Raw genomic sequence first — 17,020 nt, forward strand, 5'->3', positions numbered from 1 at the left:
TTTCATCTTCTGGTGAGAAGAAGCTGGTCTCTGCTTGGTAGTCTGTTCCTAGACGTGAGGAATAGGTACCAGAAGAAAACTCAGTGCCCTGTGTGCTATGGTTCCCTTTAATTTTCCAATATTTACTCTAGTCTCTGCCAGAGTTACCACCTACATTAATATTTCAGTTTGGAAGTTCATATTTGGACCGGTCTTCTCACAGATTAGTTTGAGGCTCATGTGAGTCTGCAATATACTTGAGCCTGTATTGTCAGAGATATTGTAGGTAACTAGCTTTTACATTTATGCCCTAAGCATAAATGTAACTGCCGGTATAGCCTGAGGAAGAAGGGCCATAAGGTTATTAGAACATTCCACCCACTAAGGTTAGAACGTTCAAAATTAAAAATGGAGAAACACAAAGACAAACATTGGAATGCTGGAGCTCCAGGCTTTTACCAGACATTATAAGCCCAGAGCTACTCCATTATCTTCAATGGAGCCCTCAACATTCTAATGTTCTAAACCTGTCTTGGGTCTGTCGCTCCTCTCTTCCAACCAGTACTAATGCCTTTAAAAAAAACGTTTAGTCTCTATAGAATTTTGTTGATTAATGATTGTACCACTTCAGTGGCCAAGGTTGAGACATTGTCACACAGCTACCCATAAGTATGTTATGTTAGTAGATTTTATATAGCGCTCAAATGCCCAAGGGGGTCTTGGTGCTGCAAGGAGTAAGAGTCAGATGAGTCTAGGAATGGAGAAGACTAGTGATTGAAGAGCCAGGTTTTCAGGGTCTTTCTAAATTGAAGATTTTGGGCTTCTTTGAAGTTAAGAGGAAGGGAATTCCAGATCTTTGCAGTGTTGGTCACAAAGCTTCCCCCCCCCCCCCCCCCCCAAAGTGCTACCTTGAACGTTGGAACTATTGTGTATTTTGCATTCGAAGAATGAAGTGATCTAGAGGGCCAGTACCATCTAAAATTATGGATACAAAATTCTGGTCCAGAAATATGCAGGGCTTTATAAGCAATGCTTAAGGCCTTAAATGTAATTATCTTTAATATGGGCAGCCAGCGAAGTTCGCGTAGAGCTATAAAAGCTGATGGAGGATCACAAAAGTATGGACCCCCTCACTGCCAGCACATCATTAAAGTTCAGTTGTCTACTAACATCTCCACATATTTACCCAAGGAGCAGCCACAGGAGTGCTATTGGAACAAACAAGAAATCAGTGAGGTAAATGTGACCACTTTATTGGTATATAGTGTCCGAAGTGCTGAACATTCACATTGCTCCTCTGAGGAATTACACAGAGTAGGAGAACACAACAGCTGAATACAGTGCATGATAACTCACCTGGGTATTCATCACGGTTTGTGAACAACCCAATAGATCTATCCAAATTCTGTACTTTGTACTTCATGTATACCCTCCTTTCCAAAGACTCACAAAATGTGATCAGTTCCTCAACAGGATTTAGAAAGATGTCTCTGCATCCATGCCTCACTGATAAGTTTCCTAACCCAGCCCAACTTTGGAAGTCTCATCCCACCTGATGCACATCAGTTTCTTCCTGCCTCTTCTGAGGTATGTGGGGACATTTCAACATTCAGGGTTGATGCTGGTGTGTCTCAGATGTTCTTGCTTACATGACCTGAATATTCTTCAGGGTATATGGGTTGGCACCAGTGGCTAAAAGTGATCATGTATTCAGTCCAGGGAAGGATGCTGCATGGCTGCCGCTGCTGTTGCTCCCTTCGACTCGTTCATCTTGTCCAGTGCGAGCAGAAGATCCAACTGGGTCATAGGCCGCAGTCTGTCTCTGGGCCTGAAGGAAGAAAAATAGACGGGTTGATTTAAAAACTGTTATTGTACTCTTGGAGGAGTGCTCATCAACTCTGTACATCATCACCAGTAGACAGCCAAAATAGTTAGCCAACTAGAAAACCAACTCACACAAGTTCCTGGTTCCAGCAATGGCTAACAACACTTAATGTAAAGATGATTATCATAATATGAAAAACTAAGCACAAATTTGAAATTTGTTTGCTACATCTGTCCTCAATGAAGTCGAAACTGCCTGAAATGTCACCATTATTTACATATGAAAAAATTATCAAAAAATGGGTCAAGAACAAATTTGCACTTGTGGACTGCCACTTCTAGGGTCCACATCTTTGCAGTAGTAATAAGTCTTTCATCACGTACCAATATTAACTTTTAAAACATAATTTTTCTTGATGATATATCCTCCAATTTTCCCCAAAAGTCTTACTTGTCGTCTGTGTCATCAGCCACCTTCAATGGCCGCATGACGAGCCACATTTGCTGCTTCCGGACATAGTCCCGCACACGGTACAGGGCAGCATCGCGGCATAGCTCACGCAAGTCACTGCCTGAATACCCCGCTGTCCTCTCTGCCAGTTCTTTTAGGTTCACCACGTTGCTCATCTGTTTGGGGGTGGTTGGGGCAAGAAAGAGTAAACACAAGTCACACTGGTGCATGAAGCCAAGAGTGGGCAAAGGCGTTGGTGAATTTTATTTGGTAGTGACTAATAGTGAACAATGTATTACAACCAACGGCCTGCATTACTTACAGGCAGGTATCATACTATATATGTACTCTGTTGAACTAGGCAACAAATACTCATTTGCCTTAACTAAATGTATTATGTGTGTGTTTTAGAAGGGAGACTTTAGTCCCACCATAGCATTCATATTGAAAGTCATAAATCCTAGTTTATGAGAAAAACACTGTTAGTCATCTTTCAATGTTAATGACTATCAACACATATAACACGCATAGGATTAAGGAACTAGTCCCATGGGTTCACCTTAGCTTCTTGAGCCAAGGCAAGGGAAAGGAAAGGTGAGCAAAGGATGGCAAACTGATGGCCTATCTAGTCAGTCTACAAACAGGGAAGCATAGCAGCTGGAAAGAAATGGAGACAAAGTTTGTGAAAGAAAGAAAAAGAGATCTAGAAAAAGGAAGAACTATAGTCCTAAGGTAAGATGGAGGAGTGGAATGGGTGAGAAAGGTAATGAGGAATTTTAGGACTGATACAAACAGAAAGTGATAGAGCAAGATCAAAAGCAACTGAGGAAGTGAAAGTGGAACAATTCAGAAAGATGTAATGAAAGTGAAATATGTCAGTGAATATTAAGGTGGCAGAAAGAGGTAAAGAATAACAGCAAGAGAGCAAGGAAGAAAAAAGAGAACAGAGACATAGCAAAAAAACAACAGAGTTTGTTTTTTGTGTGACTTTTTAAAGGGACTATCCAGTGTAAAGAAAACACTCAGTTCCATTTGTCCAGTGCAGCATTTCTAACAATCTGAAAGAGACACGTTAGTGATAGAGTCCTTACCTTAGAATATCCCCAGGCGTCAGACTGGATCCGGAAAGTTTTTCATCAGTAGTACCCCTGTGCGTCGGAAGGTGGCGTAGTGCGGCTCCGCGTCCGTCGCTGGCTTTGTAGGCGCCAAGATAACATCATGGAAACTACTTAGGCGCCACCAATGCGCGCTTACATCAGTTCTTTCTTTTTCCGCGCCAGCAAGCGCAGATCCAGTTACAGCACGTACCCTAGTCACTTTTTGACTATACTTTTGAGACTTTTTGTCTTCTGCTTTTTTGAGTCTTTGACTCCTGGTGCCACGTAAGGACGGCTGGGGTTAAATCCTGCGGGGCCTGTCGCCGTACGATGTCGGTGGCCGACCCCCATTGCGTCTGTCTCTACTGTCTGGAGCGCGACAATGACTCCCGGTCATATTCTGACTGTCTGGCCATGGCTCCGAAGGCCTTACGTGAGCGGTCTCATAGCTGCTGGAGGCCTGGCAGTCGTCTCCACGCCGTTCGAGGCCCAGGGGTCGATCGAGGACCCGATCGCGGATCCATCATAATTGCTCCTCGGGGTCGAAGTCTTCACACTCGGAATCGGGTAAGAGACGTCATAAGAAGTTGAAGAAGCGTTCCCGGTCTCCGACGTCCCCCCGCCGGTCTCCGGACACGCACGAGGGGGGCGGGGTCCCACCCTCGCAGCACTTTTGAACCTGTGAGTTATGCGGCCAAACCACCTTATCCGGGTCTGTCAGCGACTCCTGCCCAAGTGCAACATTTTCTTGCAGCCATGGACTGCCTTTTCAGGGCTCAGGCTCCCGCCGGCGTGCCTTCGGGCCCAGCGGTCTCAGAAGAGGACCCTCCCTTGCCGACAGTTCCGCTGCTGGCGACGCCGGCCGCCCCGGTGACGCATGGCCCCCAGCCGAAGACCCCGGCGCTGCAGGGCCCTCCGACCGCGGCTCCGGCCCGGAGCTACCCGTGGCTCGAATCTGGCGCTGCAGTGGGTTCCGTTCGTCCCACCACTGCCCTTTCCTGGGTTCCCGGACAATTTTGCTCCTGGTTGGGACCCGAATTGGGACATGGAGCAGGACCGGCGTCGACCGGCGCCGTTCGACAATTTGTATTCCCCTGTCCCTCCCCCACCTAAGCAGCCTGTTCCACGGACGGTGGAAGTAGGGGACGACTGGGAGGGGTCTGAGGACCCTCTCGCACGACAGTGTAGGTCCGAACAGGAATGGACAGAAGAGCTAAAGGATGCCGGTGGCCTTGACCTCTCCTCTGACACTGGGTTTTTTTCTCCTCCTGCTGTGGCGGAGGAGGGCGCTACCTACACTGTGGTGCTCCATAGAGCAGATGAGGCCCTTGACCTTGATCTGCCTACAGTGACCCTCAAGACCAATCTCCTCACTGAGGTGCTTCAGCCGGCAGCAAGCTCTTTGGAGCCCCTGCTGCCATTCAATGAGGCCCTAACTGACGTCTTGATGGCCACCTGGTCTAGACCAGCCACATTGGTCCCCGTGGATAAGAATGTGGCCAGGCACTATCGGCTGGCCCCGAGTGACCCTAATTTTCTGTCTGCCCACCCCACCCCAGAGATCCTGGTCATCCAGGACTCCACTTCCCAAAGCGCATTCCCTGTCGCTCAGTCAGATTAGGAATCCAAGAAGCTGGAACAGTTCGGCAAGAAACTGTTTTCATCTGTCAGCTTAGGAATGCGGTCCGTGGACACCGAATGCCTATTGGGCCACTATTCCCACGCTGTGTGGGACACGGTTGCGCAGGTGCAGCCTCAGTGTCCGGAGGAAGTTCGGACAGTGCATTCCCAAGCTGTTGCAGAGGGGAAAGATGCAGCAAAGTTCACCATCAGGTGTGGACTGGACCCTGCAGACTCACTGGGTAGGGCAATTTCCACAACAGTGGCCCTCCGTCGCCACGCCTGGTTGTGGTCCACTGCTTTTTCAGGGGATGTACAAAGTTCGCTTATGGACATACCCTTTGATGGTACTCTCCTGTTTGGTGATAAGGCAGATAGTGCGCTGGAATGTTTTAAGAACTACCGGCTACGGCCAAGTCCTTAGGTCTCTCCGCCACGCACCCAGCCACGTCCTGCTTTTCGTTCCTTTCATGGCTGCCCCTCCAGCCATGCCACCTCGGTTCCACCGCATGTTGGGGGACCATTTTCAGCTTCTCCAGCAGGAAGTCATGGCCCACCAGATGGCATATGCGGGCTCTGCAGTGGGACCTGAAGTTCCAGTGAGCACAGCATCAGGGCAACCTGTCCGATCACGTCCAGATTTCGGAGGGCACTGCACGACAATTGCTTGCACTGAAGGCATTCCTTCCCTCTGTCTGGGAAAGTGTAGTGCAGGTGTTCACGGACAAAACCACTGCCAAGTGGTACTGCAACAAACAGGGCGGGGTGGGGTCATGGACCCGATGTCAGGAGGCTCTCCGCCTCTGCACATGGCAGGGACATCAAGGCATTACCTTGGTGGTTTAACACCTGGCAGGTTCTCTGAACACCAGGGCGGACAAACTCAGCCGCCGGTGCATGATGGATCACGAATGGTGTCTGACCTCTGACGTGGCGCAAGGTCTCTTTCTGCAGAGTGGAGAGCCTTGGTTAGATCTATTCGCCACCGAAGAGAACGCACAATGTCATCAGTTCTGCGTGTTGGAATTTCCAAGGCGGCACTCGCTTGGCGACGCTTTTCGTCACGAGTGGAGCTGCAGTCTGTTGTACGCCTTATCGCCTATACCATTTCTGGCCAGAGTGCTGAAGAAGATTCAGCGCGACCGGGCCCAAGTTATCCTTGTGGCTCTGGATTGGCATGAAGATACTGATATCCCGATCTACTCAGCATGGCGATCGCTCCCCCTATCCGACTGCCTCTTCAGGAGGATCTTCTGTTGCAGCAGCAGGGGACTGTCCTCCATCCGAACCTGTCCAGTCTCCACCTCCATGCGTGGAGATTGAGCAGCAATAGTTGACAGCTTTTGACCTTCCTCCCGAAGTCTGTGATGTCATTCTGTAAGCAAGGCATCCCTCCACTAAGACATTATACGCCTGCAGGTGGAACAAATTTGTGGCAGGGTGCAAAGGAAAGGCTGTGGATCCCCCCTCTGCCCCTCTTTCCGAGGTCCTTCTGTTCCTTCTCTCTATGGCCTAGCAGGGTTCTGCTGTGGGCACTATCAAAGGTTAGCTTTCGGCCATCTCTGCCTTTCTACAGCTTCCAGATCAGCCTTCTCTTTTTAAGTCCCTATTTGTTAATCGCTTCCTGAAAGGCATTACACACACGTTTCATTCCGTGCCTTTCATAATGCCTCAATGGGACTTGAATCTTGTCTTGACCGATCTGATGTGCGCTCCCTTTGAGCCACTTCATAACTGTCCCTTATGTCTCCTCACTCTAAAGACAGCTTTCCTGGTAGCTATCACATCTGCCAGAAGAGTGAGTGAGCTCCATGCTCTTTCTTCTAAACCTCCTTTTCTTTCTGTTCATTCGGACAAAGTGGTTTTAAAGGACTCGTCCTTCTTTCTTGCCAAAGGTTGTCACACCCTTCTACATCGGGCAGACCATTACATTGCCCAGCTTCTTTCCACCTCTGCATCCTTCAAAAGAGGAAGAGACGCTATACAGTCTGGACCCAAAACGTGCGCTCTCGTTCTATCTGAAGCGCACACAACAGTTCCAGGTGGATTACCAACTATTTGTTGGCTACTTGGGTGCCAAAAAAGGTCGGCCGTGCACAAACGAACCATCTCTCGGTGGGTCGTTCTGTGCAATAAAGCATGTTAATCGTTCGCTAAGAAGGAGCCTCCTGTGGGGCCGAGTGCCCATTCTACCAGGCAACAGCAGGCACTAACACTTTGGGACACGGCGTTCCCTTGCAGGACATCTGTCAGGCAGCTACGTGGGCCTCGCTGCACACGTTTACCAAGCATTATTGCCTTGACAGTCAAGTCCGGAGAGACTGCTTCTTGGGACTTTCTGTTCTCCGTGACTTTCTGGTGTAATCTTGTTCACAGACCCACCACCAGGGTTGGTATTGCTGGGGTATCTATTCTAAGGTAAGGAATCTATCACTAACATGTCTCTTTCAGATGCACAAGTTACTACTTGTGTAACGATATATCTGTAAGAGACATTAGTTAGTGATAGATTCCTTACCGCCCCACCCGTCCTCCCCGTTCTGCGAACTGATTTCTAGGGTTAAGGTCATCCGTTTCAGGGCCCTAGTTTCATGGCACCAGTGGTCAGTTTCTTGCATGGCTCTGCGTTCCTGGCGCGGAAAGTCGTGTACAGAACTGACGTCAGCGTGCATGGGTGGCGCCTAAGTAGTCTCTGTGACGTCATCTCTGCACCTACGATGTCAGCCACGGACGCAGAGCCGCACTATGCCATCTTCCGACGCTCAGGGGTACCTCTGACGAAAATATTTCCGGATCAAGTCTGACGTCTGGGGATATTCTAAGGTAAGGAATCTATCCCTAACTAATGTCTCTTACAGATATATCGTAACACAAGTAGTAACTTGTGCACCACTAACAATAAAAATTCCACAATGTTGCTTTGACATCAGCTAGGATTTTGAGGAGTACTGTGACATCATTCAGCAGATGGCCCCTTTAAAAATAATAAAACAGAAAGGGAGGTCTCCTCAAGAAACCAATCCAGGGACGAGGAGCTAAGAAGCAACAGAAAAACAGGGTGGTCCCTCTTATTTAATTTAAGAGAAAGGGGATAGACCTTGTTTATATCATGCCACCATAGCTCAAGAGATCTGCACAAATAAAGCCACTAGTAACAATTCTCACAAAAATACAAATACACTTCAAAATAAAATATCTCACAGATTTATTACATAAGATTTGTACAATATCAAATAACAAATAACTGTGCCACAGTAATAAAGTTAAAAAAGAGTGTCAGCGTTATGCACAAATGATGTACATCTCTATAGTATATACATTACACAATATTAAAAACAGCAATAGATTAAAAAACCAAGTTGTCGACGCAGCGTTTCGGTTTCCTAAGTTGACACCTTCATCAGGACAGGGTTTAAAAAACGGACTCGTGTGGTCTTCGAGCCGTGACTTCCTCTCATTCAATCTGAGGAAAAAGGGTCCTTAGTGCATCACAGGACACCGTATAGCAAGCGAGTCAATTTCAATGGTTCTAATAGACTCTCCTTATATCTTGGTAATATCAAGGAGATGACTTTGATAAGGAAGAACAAGGAGCCACCGGTATGTGGGACTATTACTTTCTCAAGGTTCCCCTTTGGGATAAGGGACCGGCAGGAAATGGAGCACGTGACTGGATGTCGTCAGGCTATTTGCTTTTGCAGGAGGGTTTAATTCCTTATCAGGATTTAGGAAGTATTTTTCACATTCACCACCTTTCGTCCGAGATTCGGCCTCCCTGCTCCTTGTTCTCTCCGGGTTCACCCGATGAACCCGGAGAGAACAAGGAGCAGGGAGGCCGAATCTCGGACGAAAGGTGGTGAATGTGAAAAATACTTCCTAAATCCTGATAAGGAATTAAACCCTCCTGCAAAAGCAAATAGCCTGACGACATCCAGTCACGTGCTCCATTTCCTGCCGGTCCCTTATCCCAAAGGGGAACCTTGAGAAAGTAATAGTCCCACATACCGGTGGCTCCTTGTTCTTCCTTATCAAAGTCATCTCCTTGATATTACCAAGATATAAGGAGAGTCTATTAGAACCATTGAAATTGACTCGCTTGCTATACGGTGTCCTGTGATGCACTAAGGACCCTTTTTCCTCAGATTGAATGAGAGGAAGTCACGGCTCGAAGACCACACGAGTCCGTTTTTTAAACCCTGTCCTGATGAAGGTGTCAACTTAGGAAACCGAAACGCTGCGTCGACAACTTGGTTTTTTAATCTATTGCTGTTTTTAATATTGTGTAATGTATATACTATAGAGATGTACATCATTTGTGCATAACGCTGACACTCTTTTTTAACTTTATTACTGTGGCACAGTTATTTGTTATTTGATATTGTACAAATCTTATGTAATAAATCTGTGAGATATTTTATTTTGAAGTGTATTTGTATTTTTGTGAGAATTGTTACTAGTGGCTTTATTTGTGCAGATCTCTTGAGCTATGGTGGCATGATATAAACAAGGTCTATCCCCTTTCTCTTAAATTAAATAAGAGGGACCACCCTGTTTTTCTGTTGCCCTTTAAAAATAAACCATAGTCATACATTTGTACCATCCATTGCACACAATGCAATAAAGTCTTTCAGGGTCACTTAGACCATGTTGGGCAGCAAAAGGCTGCCCACCAAATTTAGAGCTCTGTATTTTCAAGGAGAATATTGGTGCAACGGCTTCACTGAAGAAAGTGAACTTTGCAGAATGGGCACCTGCTTGGCAAAGGAGATTTGTTTTCAAGAAACAAACACCCAAAGTGGAGTTTTTTGTTGTTGTTTAAACTTGTTTTTATTGGCATTTTTAATCAATCATGCGTAGACAGGCATAAGCAGTGAACACAACCATTTTCCCAGAGTATTGCATTACATCACCACGGCCAGAGGACGGGAATCAGTAGACATTATGCAGAGATATCATCTATATTGCTCAACTAAGATAGTGCCAAAAGCAGTAGAGATAGTAAGGAATGATGGGCACATATGAAGGCACAGTAGCACAGATAGCCCTATTACAGTCTCAATCCCAGTGCCGTGGACAGGATGCAAGTGTATCTACTGTGACCCAGTTCTAATCTCTAGTGAAGCGGTCGTGAGCTGGGGAATACGCTTTTCATATCTGCACACTGGGATCACCGTTTCAATTATGCACAGGGTATCCAACATAGAAAATGAAAAATTTGAAAGGAAGAGAAGAAGAGAGAAAAAGACCAAGAGGCGATAGGGCGAGGGGTGAGCAGTAGGTCCTTAGTGCCAGGGGCACGGGCCAACAGGACCAGGATGTTTCGGTACCCGAAGATAATGGTTGGCGTGGGTTGCATACAGATGTTGGACGGGGCTGCCTAGACCAGGGGGGAGGGCGAGGTGTCCGGGACCTACGGTGATGACACCAACTGGGGGAGTGTGAGGGCAACATCAGCAGTGTTTCTCCAGAGGCTGTCATCAGCCAAAGGGTATACAGCATCCTCAAAGAGGCACAATGCCTCTGAGTTTGGAGATGTGTTTGCTCCAGTTTGCAGTAGTAGTCTACAAGCGACTGCCATACTTTGGTGAACTTAGTGTCTTGAAACTGCAGTCGCGCCATGAGCAACTTGTGAGAAGGTGGCCTGATATGCAGTGCTCACTATTCTAGTGAACACTATGTATCAGTCCAGCAACCCTTATTGATAATTGGTTGTAAGTCAACCTTATAGACCAGCTATCCTAGTAGCGTGGATACGAGCAGTCTAAGGCTAAAGACTCGAGAGGGCGTGTTAAGCCAGCTGTTATACCACACATATACCCCTTGAATACCCAGTGAAAGGACACCACACAAGTGTTATGAAAATAAACAGTATATTTATTAAGAATCACAACAGTCCTGTACTCTTTATGAGGACAGGGTACTTAGCACAAAACAAAACTCTTACGTCGGGAATTCTCGTAGACGGACCAGGAGCCTGGAAGAAAGATGCTGGCAGGCGACAGTGAAAAGAGTTCGAAGTGATCCAAGCCTGGATCTTGAAGATGGACGATACCTGAAAGCAGAGGGGACCAAGTTCGAGACAACTAGCCAGTAGTCAGGTGGCACCAGGAGGGCACCGGATGGTAGTCACCTCGGCTAGGTGAGTGGGTGACGCTGTGCTCTACAGATCTCACGGACCAGGAGGCGTTGTCGGCGACCAGGATGGAGGAGCGAGCTGTCCCACGATGGATGAAGCTGTCGGCGTCGCTGGACCCAGGATTGGGCAACAAAGCCTTGGCAAATTCAAGCCCACGCGGTGGACTCAAAATGGCGTCTGGAGTGGACCAGGAGGGTCCGGGGCGCTTCTCTTGAAAAAGGAAGCGAGGGCCAGTCTGGAGCAACCAGACCAACAGCAGTGATATCGTCGGGCGTCGTGAAGGCCACAAGCCAGCCGGCTAGTAGCCACACAGCGCGGTGAACAGCAAAAAGCAGAAGGGCCCCACGTAGATCGTGGAGATGCTGGAGGGCTGATCTTCGGTGCTGGAGCTGCTCAGGGTTGGGGCTTCTCGGACCCCAAAGCACTCACCAGTGGAATACTCGGTGGGCTTGTTGCAAAGAAGTCGTGCAGTCTTGGCGTTCGTCGGTCCCTCGAGGTCTCGTCGCACTCACGGTTCTCAGCTTGGCTGTAGAGGTCAGAGGTGCCAGGGAAGCCGGGTCTCGTCGAGCTGTGTCATCGGATTCCTGAGGAAGGACTTGCAGCAGACCGCAGTGTTCTTAGGATGGTGCCTGCGGATGCAGGGTGACTACTCCTTAGCCACAAGGGAGAATCTTGAAGAAGAAATCTTGATGTCCTTTCGCAGAAAGTCGTGTCTTGATTCCAAAGATGATCTAATTTGAACAGGGGGCCCGCTCCTATCTTTATACTAAAAAAGGGGGCTGACTCGGTGACTAGGTCCTGCCTATGGGTGGGACTAGGAGGGGGGTGGTTACACCCCTCTCCCATGCCGGACTTTCCCCAGGCCAGGGGCTGGTGTGCCCCTGGAACTGGTTCTGACCGGCCTATGCGTAGTGAGCATCGGGGTGCCACTCAGCAGTCACCTTCCTGTAAAGCCCTGCCTACCCAGGATACACAAAACCCTGTCTGGGACGGTGCTAGCACCGCCCTCGACAGGAAACCCTTTGTCCAGGCTCCCCTCGCTGGAAGGACTCCCAGCTGCAGGGGGTCAGACTCGTGTCTGTTGTGGCAGCATCCATTTTGTGGAGCTGAGGCTTTGTTTAACTTTAACCGGGGTTCACAGTTACATACATGTCGTGTCCCTCTAGAAGGGTGGAATGCTAACCCCGTCGCCAGAATTGGCGAGGGGTTAGTATTCCAATTCGTATGACACCTTACTCGACATGTTTTGATAAAGCAATACCAAAGATAGCATTTAACCGCGAGGATTATAATGCACTTAAGAGTATATGGTATGCGATATCATGGAACAGCTATTAGGACTTGGTTCCGCAAGCTGCAGACAGGCTCAGCTCATGCCAGAGCACCATCTCACACGATTCCACGCACTCTGCCTTCAGGATTGTCAAGGCCTGCCATAGGAGTGACTGATAGGAATCTGTGTGTCCATTTTTAGGGTTAGATATAGGTATACTATATCTACAGCAAAGGGTGATTACACGACTTTGCCCCAGCTGTCATGCAGCCAGTTGTGTCAAATTTAGGAGGCCAGCCAGGAGTGGCATAATACATGCTTCAGCCCCTGGTAGGCCCTGGGTACACCTATGTCCTGAGTTACAGGGTCTGATAAGGTGGCCCAGTACCAATTGGTAAATGCACCTAGGGTACATGTGGTAATTTAGAGAGAGAACAGCCAGGCTGTGGGTCTGATTGGCAGGCCCACAGCCAGAGAAAGTCGTAAACCAGTGAAACAAAAGCAAAAAATCTGGGTGATCATAGGATTGCAGACCCTACTCTCCTACATGACCCCCCCCCCCAAACTTTGGGACAATAAGTTAACCTTGACCAGGTGAGTCTTCTTGTTCTAAGTGGAAATATCTGGAGAGCCCATCGGCATTGCCATGATCAGTACCAGGTCTATATTCCACTGTAAAGTCCATCCCCTGTAGGGAAATGGACCACCTAAGCAGTTTGGGGTTTTCACCCTTCATCTGATTTAGCCACAAGAGGGGCTTATGGTCGGTCTGAATCTTGAAGTGAGTGCCAAACAAGTATGGCCTCAACTTCTTCAGGGCCCAAACCACAGCAAAGGCCTCCCTCTCAATAGCTGACCAATTCTTCTCTCTGGGGGTCAGCCTTCTGCTTATAAAAGCAATGGGCTGGTCTTGACCATCAAAATTCAGTTGAGATAGAACAGCTCCCACACCCAACTCAGAAGCATCTGTTTGGACAATGAATGGTTTGGAGTAGTCTGGACTCTTGAGGATAGGTGCTGTGCACATGGCCTGCTTTAGGTCATCGAGTGCTTTTTGACAGCCTGCTGTCCACTGAACCTTTTTTGGCATTTTCTTACTTGTCAGTTCATTTAATGGAGTCACAATTGATCCATAGTTCCTGACAAACTTTCTGTAGTAACCATTCAGGCCCAAGAAAGCTCGAACCTGAGTCTGGGTGGTTGGAGGAGCCCAGTCCCTGATTGACTGTATTTTGCTCTCCAGTGGCTGAACCTGGCCTCCACCTACAAGGTGGCCCAGGTATACAACCTGTGTCTGCCCTATCTGGCACTTGGTGGCCTTGATAGTGAGGCCTGCTGCTTGCAGAGCCTCTAACACTTTCCTCAGGTGGACCAGGTGATCCTCCCAGGTGGAGCTAAAGACAGCAATATCATCAAGATATGCTGCACAGAAGTCATCCAGCCCAGTGAGAACATGATTCACCAACCTTTGGAAGGTGGCAGGTGCATTTTTCAGACCAAAGGGCATTACCACAAATTGATAATGCCCACCAGGGGTTGAAAATGCTGTCTTGGGCTTGGCATCCTCAGCTAACCTGATTTGCCAATACCCAGCTGTCAGGTCAAATGTGCTTAAGTAGTTGGCAGAAGCCAATCTATCTATAAGCTCATCTGCCCTTGGTATTGGGTGGGCATCAGTCCTAGTGACTGCATTGAGACCCCTGTAGTCTACGCAGAACCTCATCTCTCTCTTACCATCCTGGGTGTGAGGTTTTGGCACTAGAACTACTGGACTAGCCCAAGGGTTATCTGAGGGTTCAATGACTCCCAACTCCAACATTTTCTGCACTTCAGTTTTGATGCAGTCTCTAACATGATCAGGCTGCCTGTAGATTTTACTCTTAACTGGCAAGCTGTCACCAGTGTCAACCTCATGGGTACACCAATTGGTCTGACTGGGTGTCAGAGAGAACATATGTCTGAAAGACTGAAGAACCTGTTTACAGTCTTTCTGTTGATGCTCAGAGAGGCTGCCACAAAAGACAACACCATCTACTGACCCATCATCAGGATTCTGAGTGAGCAGGTCTGGGAGAGGGTCACTCTCTTCCTCCTGTCCCTCATCAATGGCCATGAGCAAGCTCATGTCCTTCCTGTCGACATATGCTTTGAGCCTGTTGACATGGAGTACCCTGTGGGGGCTCCTGGGAGTTCCAAGGTCCACCAGGTAGGTGACCTCTCCCTTTTGCTCAAGAATTGTGTGGGGCCCAGACCATTTGTCTTTGAGTGCTGCTGGGGCCACTGGCTCCAACACCCACACCTTCTGTCCAGGCTTGTAAACAGTCAGGACAGCCTTTTGGTCATGCCAAGCTTTTTGAAGTTCTTGGCTGGCCTTAAGGTTTTCAGATGCCTTCTCCATATACTCAGCCATCCTGGAGCGGAGACCAAGTACATAGTCCACTATGTTGGTTGCAGGCTTTTTGAGAGGTCTCTCCCATCCTTCCTTCACCAAACACAGGGGGCCTCTCACAGGATGCCCATACAAAAGTTCAAAAGGGCTGTAGCCAACCCCCTTTTGTGGGACCTCTCTGAAAGCAAACAGAAGGCAGGGAATCAGGACATCCCATCTACGCCTGAGCTTTTCAGGTAGTCCATGAATCATCCCTTTAGGGTCCTGTTGAACCTTTCAACAAGCCCATTGCATTGTGGATGATAGGGTGTAGTGAATTTGTAGTTGGCACCACACTCCTTCCACATAGCAGTTAAGTAGCTTGACATGAAGTTTGCACCTCTGTCAGAGACAACCTCCTTAGGGAAGCCCACTCTGGAGAACACTCCAACTAGGGCCCTTGCCACTACAGGTGCTGTCGTGGTCCTAAGTGGAATAGCTTCAGGATACCTGGTGGCATGATCCACTACCACCAGTATAAACTTGTGCCCTGATGCTGTCTGGGGTTCCATTGGACCAACAATGTCAATCCCCACTCTTTCAAAGGGCACCCCCACCACAGGCATTGGTATAAGGGGGGCCTTTGTTGTGCCACCTGACTTACTACTGGCTTGGCAAGTGACACAGGAGCGACAAAACTCCTTGGTATCCTCATTCATGTGAGGCCAGTGAAAGTGTGAGACAAGCCTGTCCCAAGTCTTTGTCTGGCCTAGGTGACCTGCTAAGGGAATCTCATGGGCCAAGGTGAGAAGGAAACCTCTCTGAGTCAAGGGTACAACCAGCCTCCTGGTCATGCCAGGCTTGGGGTCTCTTGCCTCAGTGTACAGGAGTCCATCATCCCAGTATACCTTGTGGGTACCTGTGGCGTTCCCAGCAGCCTCAGCAGCAGCCTGCTGTCTGAGGGGTTCAAGGGAAGGGCAGTCTAACTGTTCCTTCCCCAGGTTTTCTCTTGAGGGTCCCCCTGAGCCCAGAAATTCAACTTGATCAAGTTCAAACTCTTTAGGCTCAGTTTCCCTCAATTCCTGTAGGTCAGCCTCCTCAGAGACTTGATCCTCAACCTGGGGCAAGGGGGAAGGCACAGCCTTAACCCTACTGCTCTTCTTCTTGGAAGGTGTCTGGTCCATTGTTCCAGGATCCAGCACCTGTTCAGTGGGGCATTTTCTGGCCTGTGACCTAGTCACAGCAAGCACATGTGCTGGCAAGCCTAACATCTCCATGTGAGTCCTCTGCTCCACTTCTGACCATTGTGATGACTCCAAATCATTGCCCAACAAACAATCTACTGGGAGGTCTGAACTAACAACAACCTTCTTTTGGCCATTTACCCCTCCCCAGGAGAAAGCAACAATTGCCATACTATGACTGGTAGTGACATTGCTTGCATTGGTCACCAGGAAATCTGTACCTGGCATGATCTGTCCAGGGTCCACAAAGTTAGGTGTCACCATGGTGACACTGGCACAAGTGTCCCTATAGGCCTGAGCCATTCTTCCATTTATTAAAGGTGTCTGCCTGTATTTGCCCAAAGTATTGGGACTGACATCAGGGGATATATCCACATCCCCTGTACAGACAAGGACAGTCTGAGTGAGTGTGCCAACTAAGTTGTCATACCCCTCAGAACCCAAGGTTAACCCATCTAAACCCTTGGGAGGTGCACTACCACTGCTGACTGTACTAGGGGGCACAGGTGCCTTAGGGGCTGCAGTGGCAGGAGTCTGCCCTCCTCCTTTCTTGGTACACTCACTAAACCAGTGAGTTTTACTTTTACAGTATTGGCACCATCTTTTGGACTGGCCTTCTTGATTCTTCTTTTTCTGGTGAGCCTGACCCCCACCCTCTTTGGGTTGTTGGGGACCTGTCGAAGACTTCTGGTCATTTTGTTCCCCCTTAGAATCTTTACCCTTCTGGTCTGCTTTCTTCTGACCACCTTGATTCTGGCCCTGGTTCTGCTTAACTCTTGTTCTGACCCATCTGTCTGCTCTCTTTCCCAATTCTTGGGGAGAGGTCAGATCTGAGTCAACAAGATGCTGATGCAACAACTGGTTCTGACAATTGTTTAAAATTTGTTCTCTCATGATCAAATTGTACAATCCTGTATAATCAGTAACCTTACTGCCCAGCAACCAGCCCTCCAAAGCCTTAGTGGCACAATCTACAAAGTCAGACCAATCTTGAGACTGAGTTTTCTGGGTATCCCTGAACAGCACCC

At 48.3% G+C, this 17,020-nt stretch overlaps 1 protein-coding gene across 4 annotated transcripts in view; it reads right to left on the reverse strand.

Moving 5' to 3' along the window:
• Positions 1 to 1,212: 1,212 nt before the first annotated feature.
• Positions 1,213 to 17,020, reverse strand: part of LOC147683199 (outer mitochondrial transmembrane helix translocase-like) — a 230,258-nt gene continuing 214,450 nt past the window's right edge. For 3 of the 4 annotated variants that reach the window (XM_086944804.1, XM_086944805.1, XM_086944803.1), the window contains 2 exons: positions 2,255 to 2,430; positions 1,219 to 1,807 (listed from right to left, as the gene is read on the reverse strand). In XM_086944804.1, coding sequence (XP_086800930.1) covers positions 1,690 to 1,807; positions 2,255 to 2,430 — 294 coding nt within the window. In that variant the 3' untranslated portion in view covers positions 1,219 to 1,689. Of the gene's footprint in view, positions 1,808 to 2,254; positions 2,431 to 17,020 lie in introns of all 4 variants that reach the window. The other variant, XM_086944802.1, reaches the window with a different exon arrangement.

The sequence above is a fragment of the Lissotriton vulgaris genome, chromosome 11 (genome assembly GCF_964263255.1).
Source record: "Lissotriton vulgaris chromosome 11, aLisVul1.2, whole genome shotgun sequence".
In the NCBI taxonomy this organism is placed as follows: domain Eukaryota; kingdom Metazoa; phylum Chordata; class Amphibia; order Caudata; family Salamandridae; genus Lissotriton; species Lissotriton vulgaris.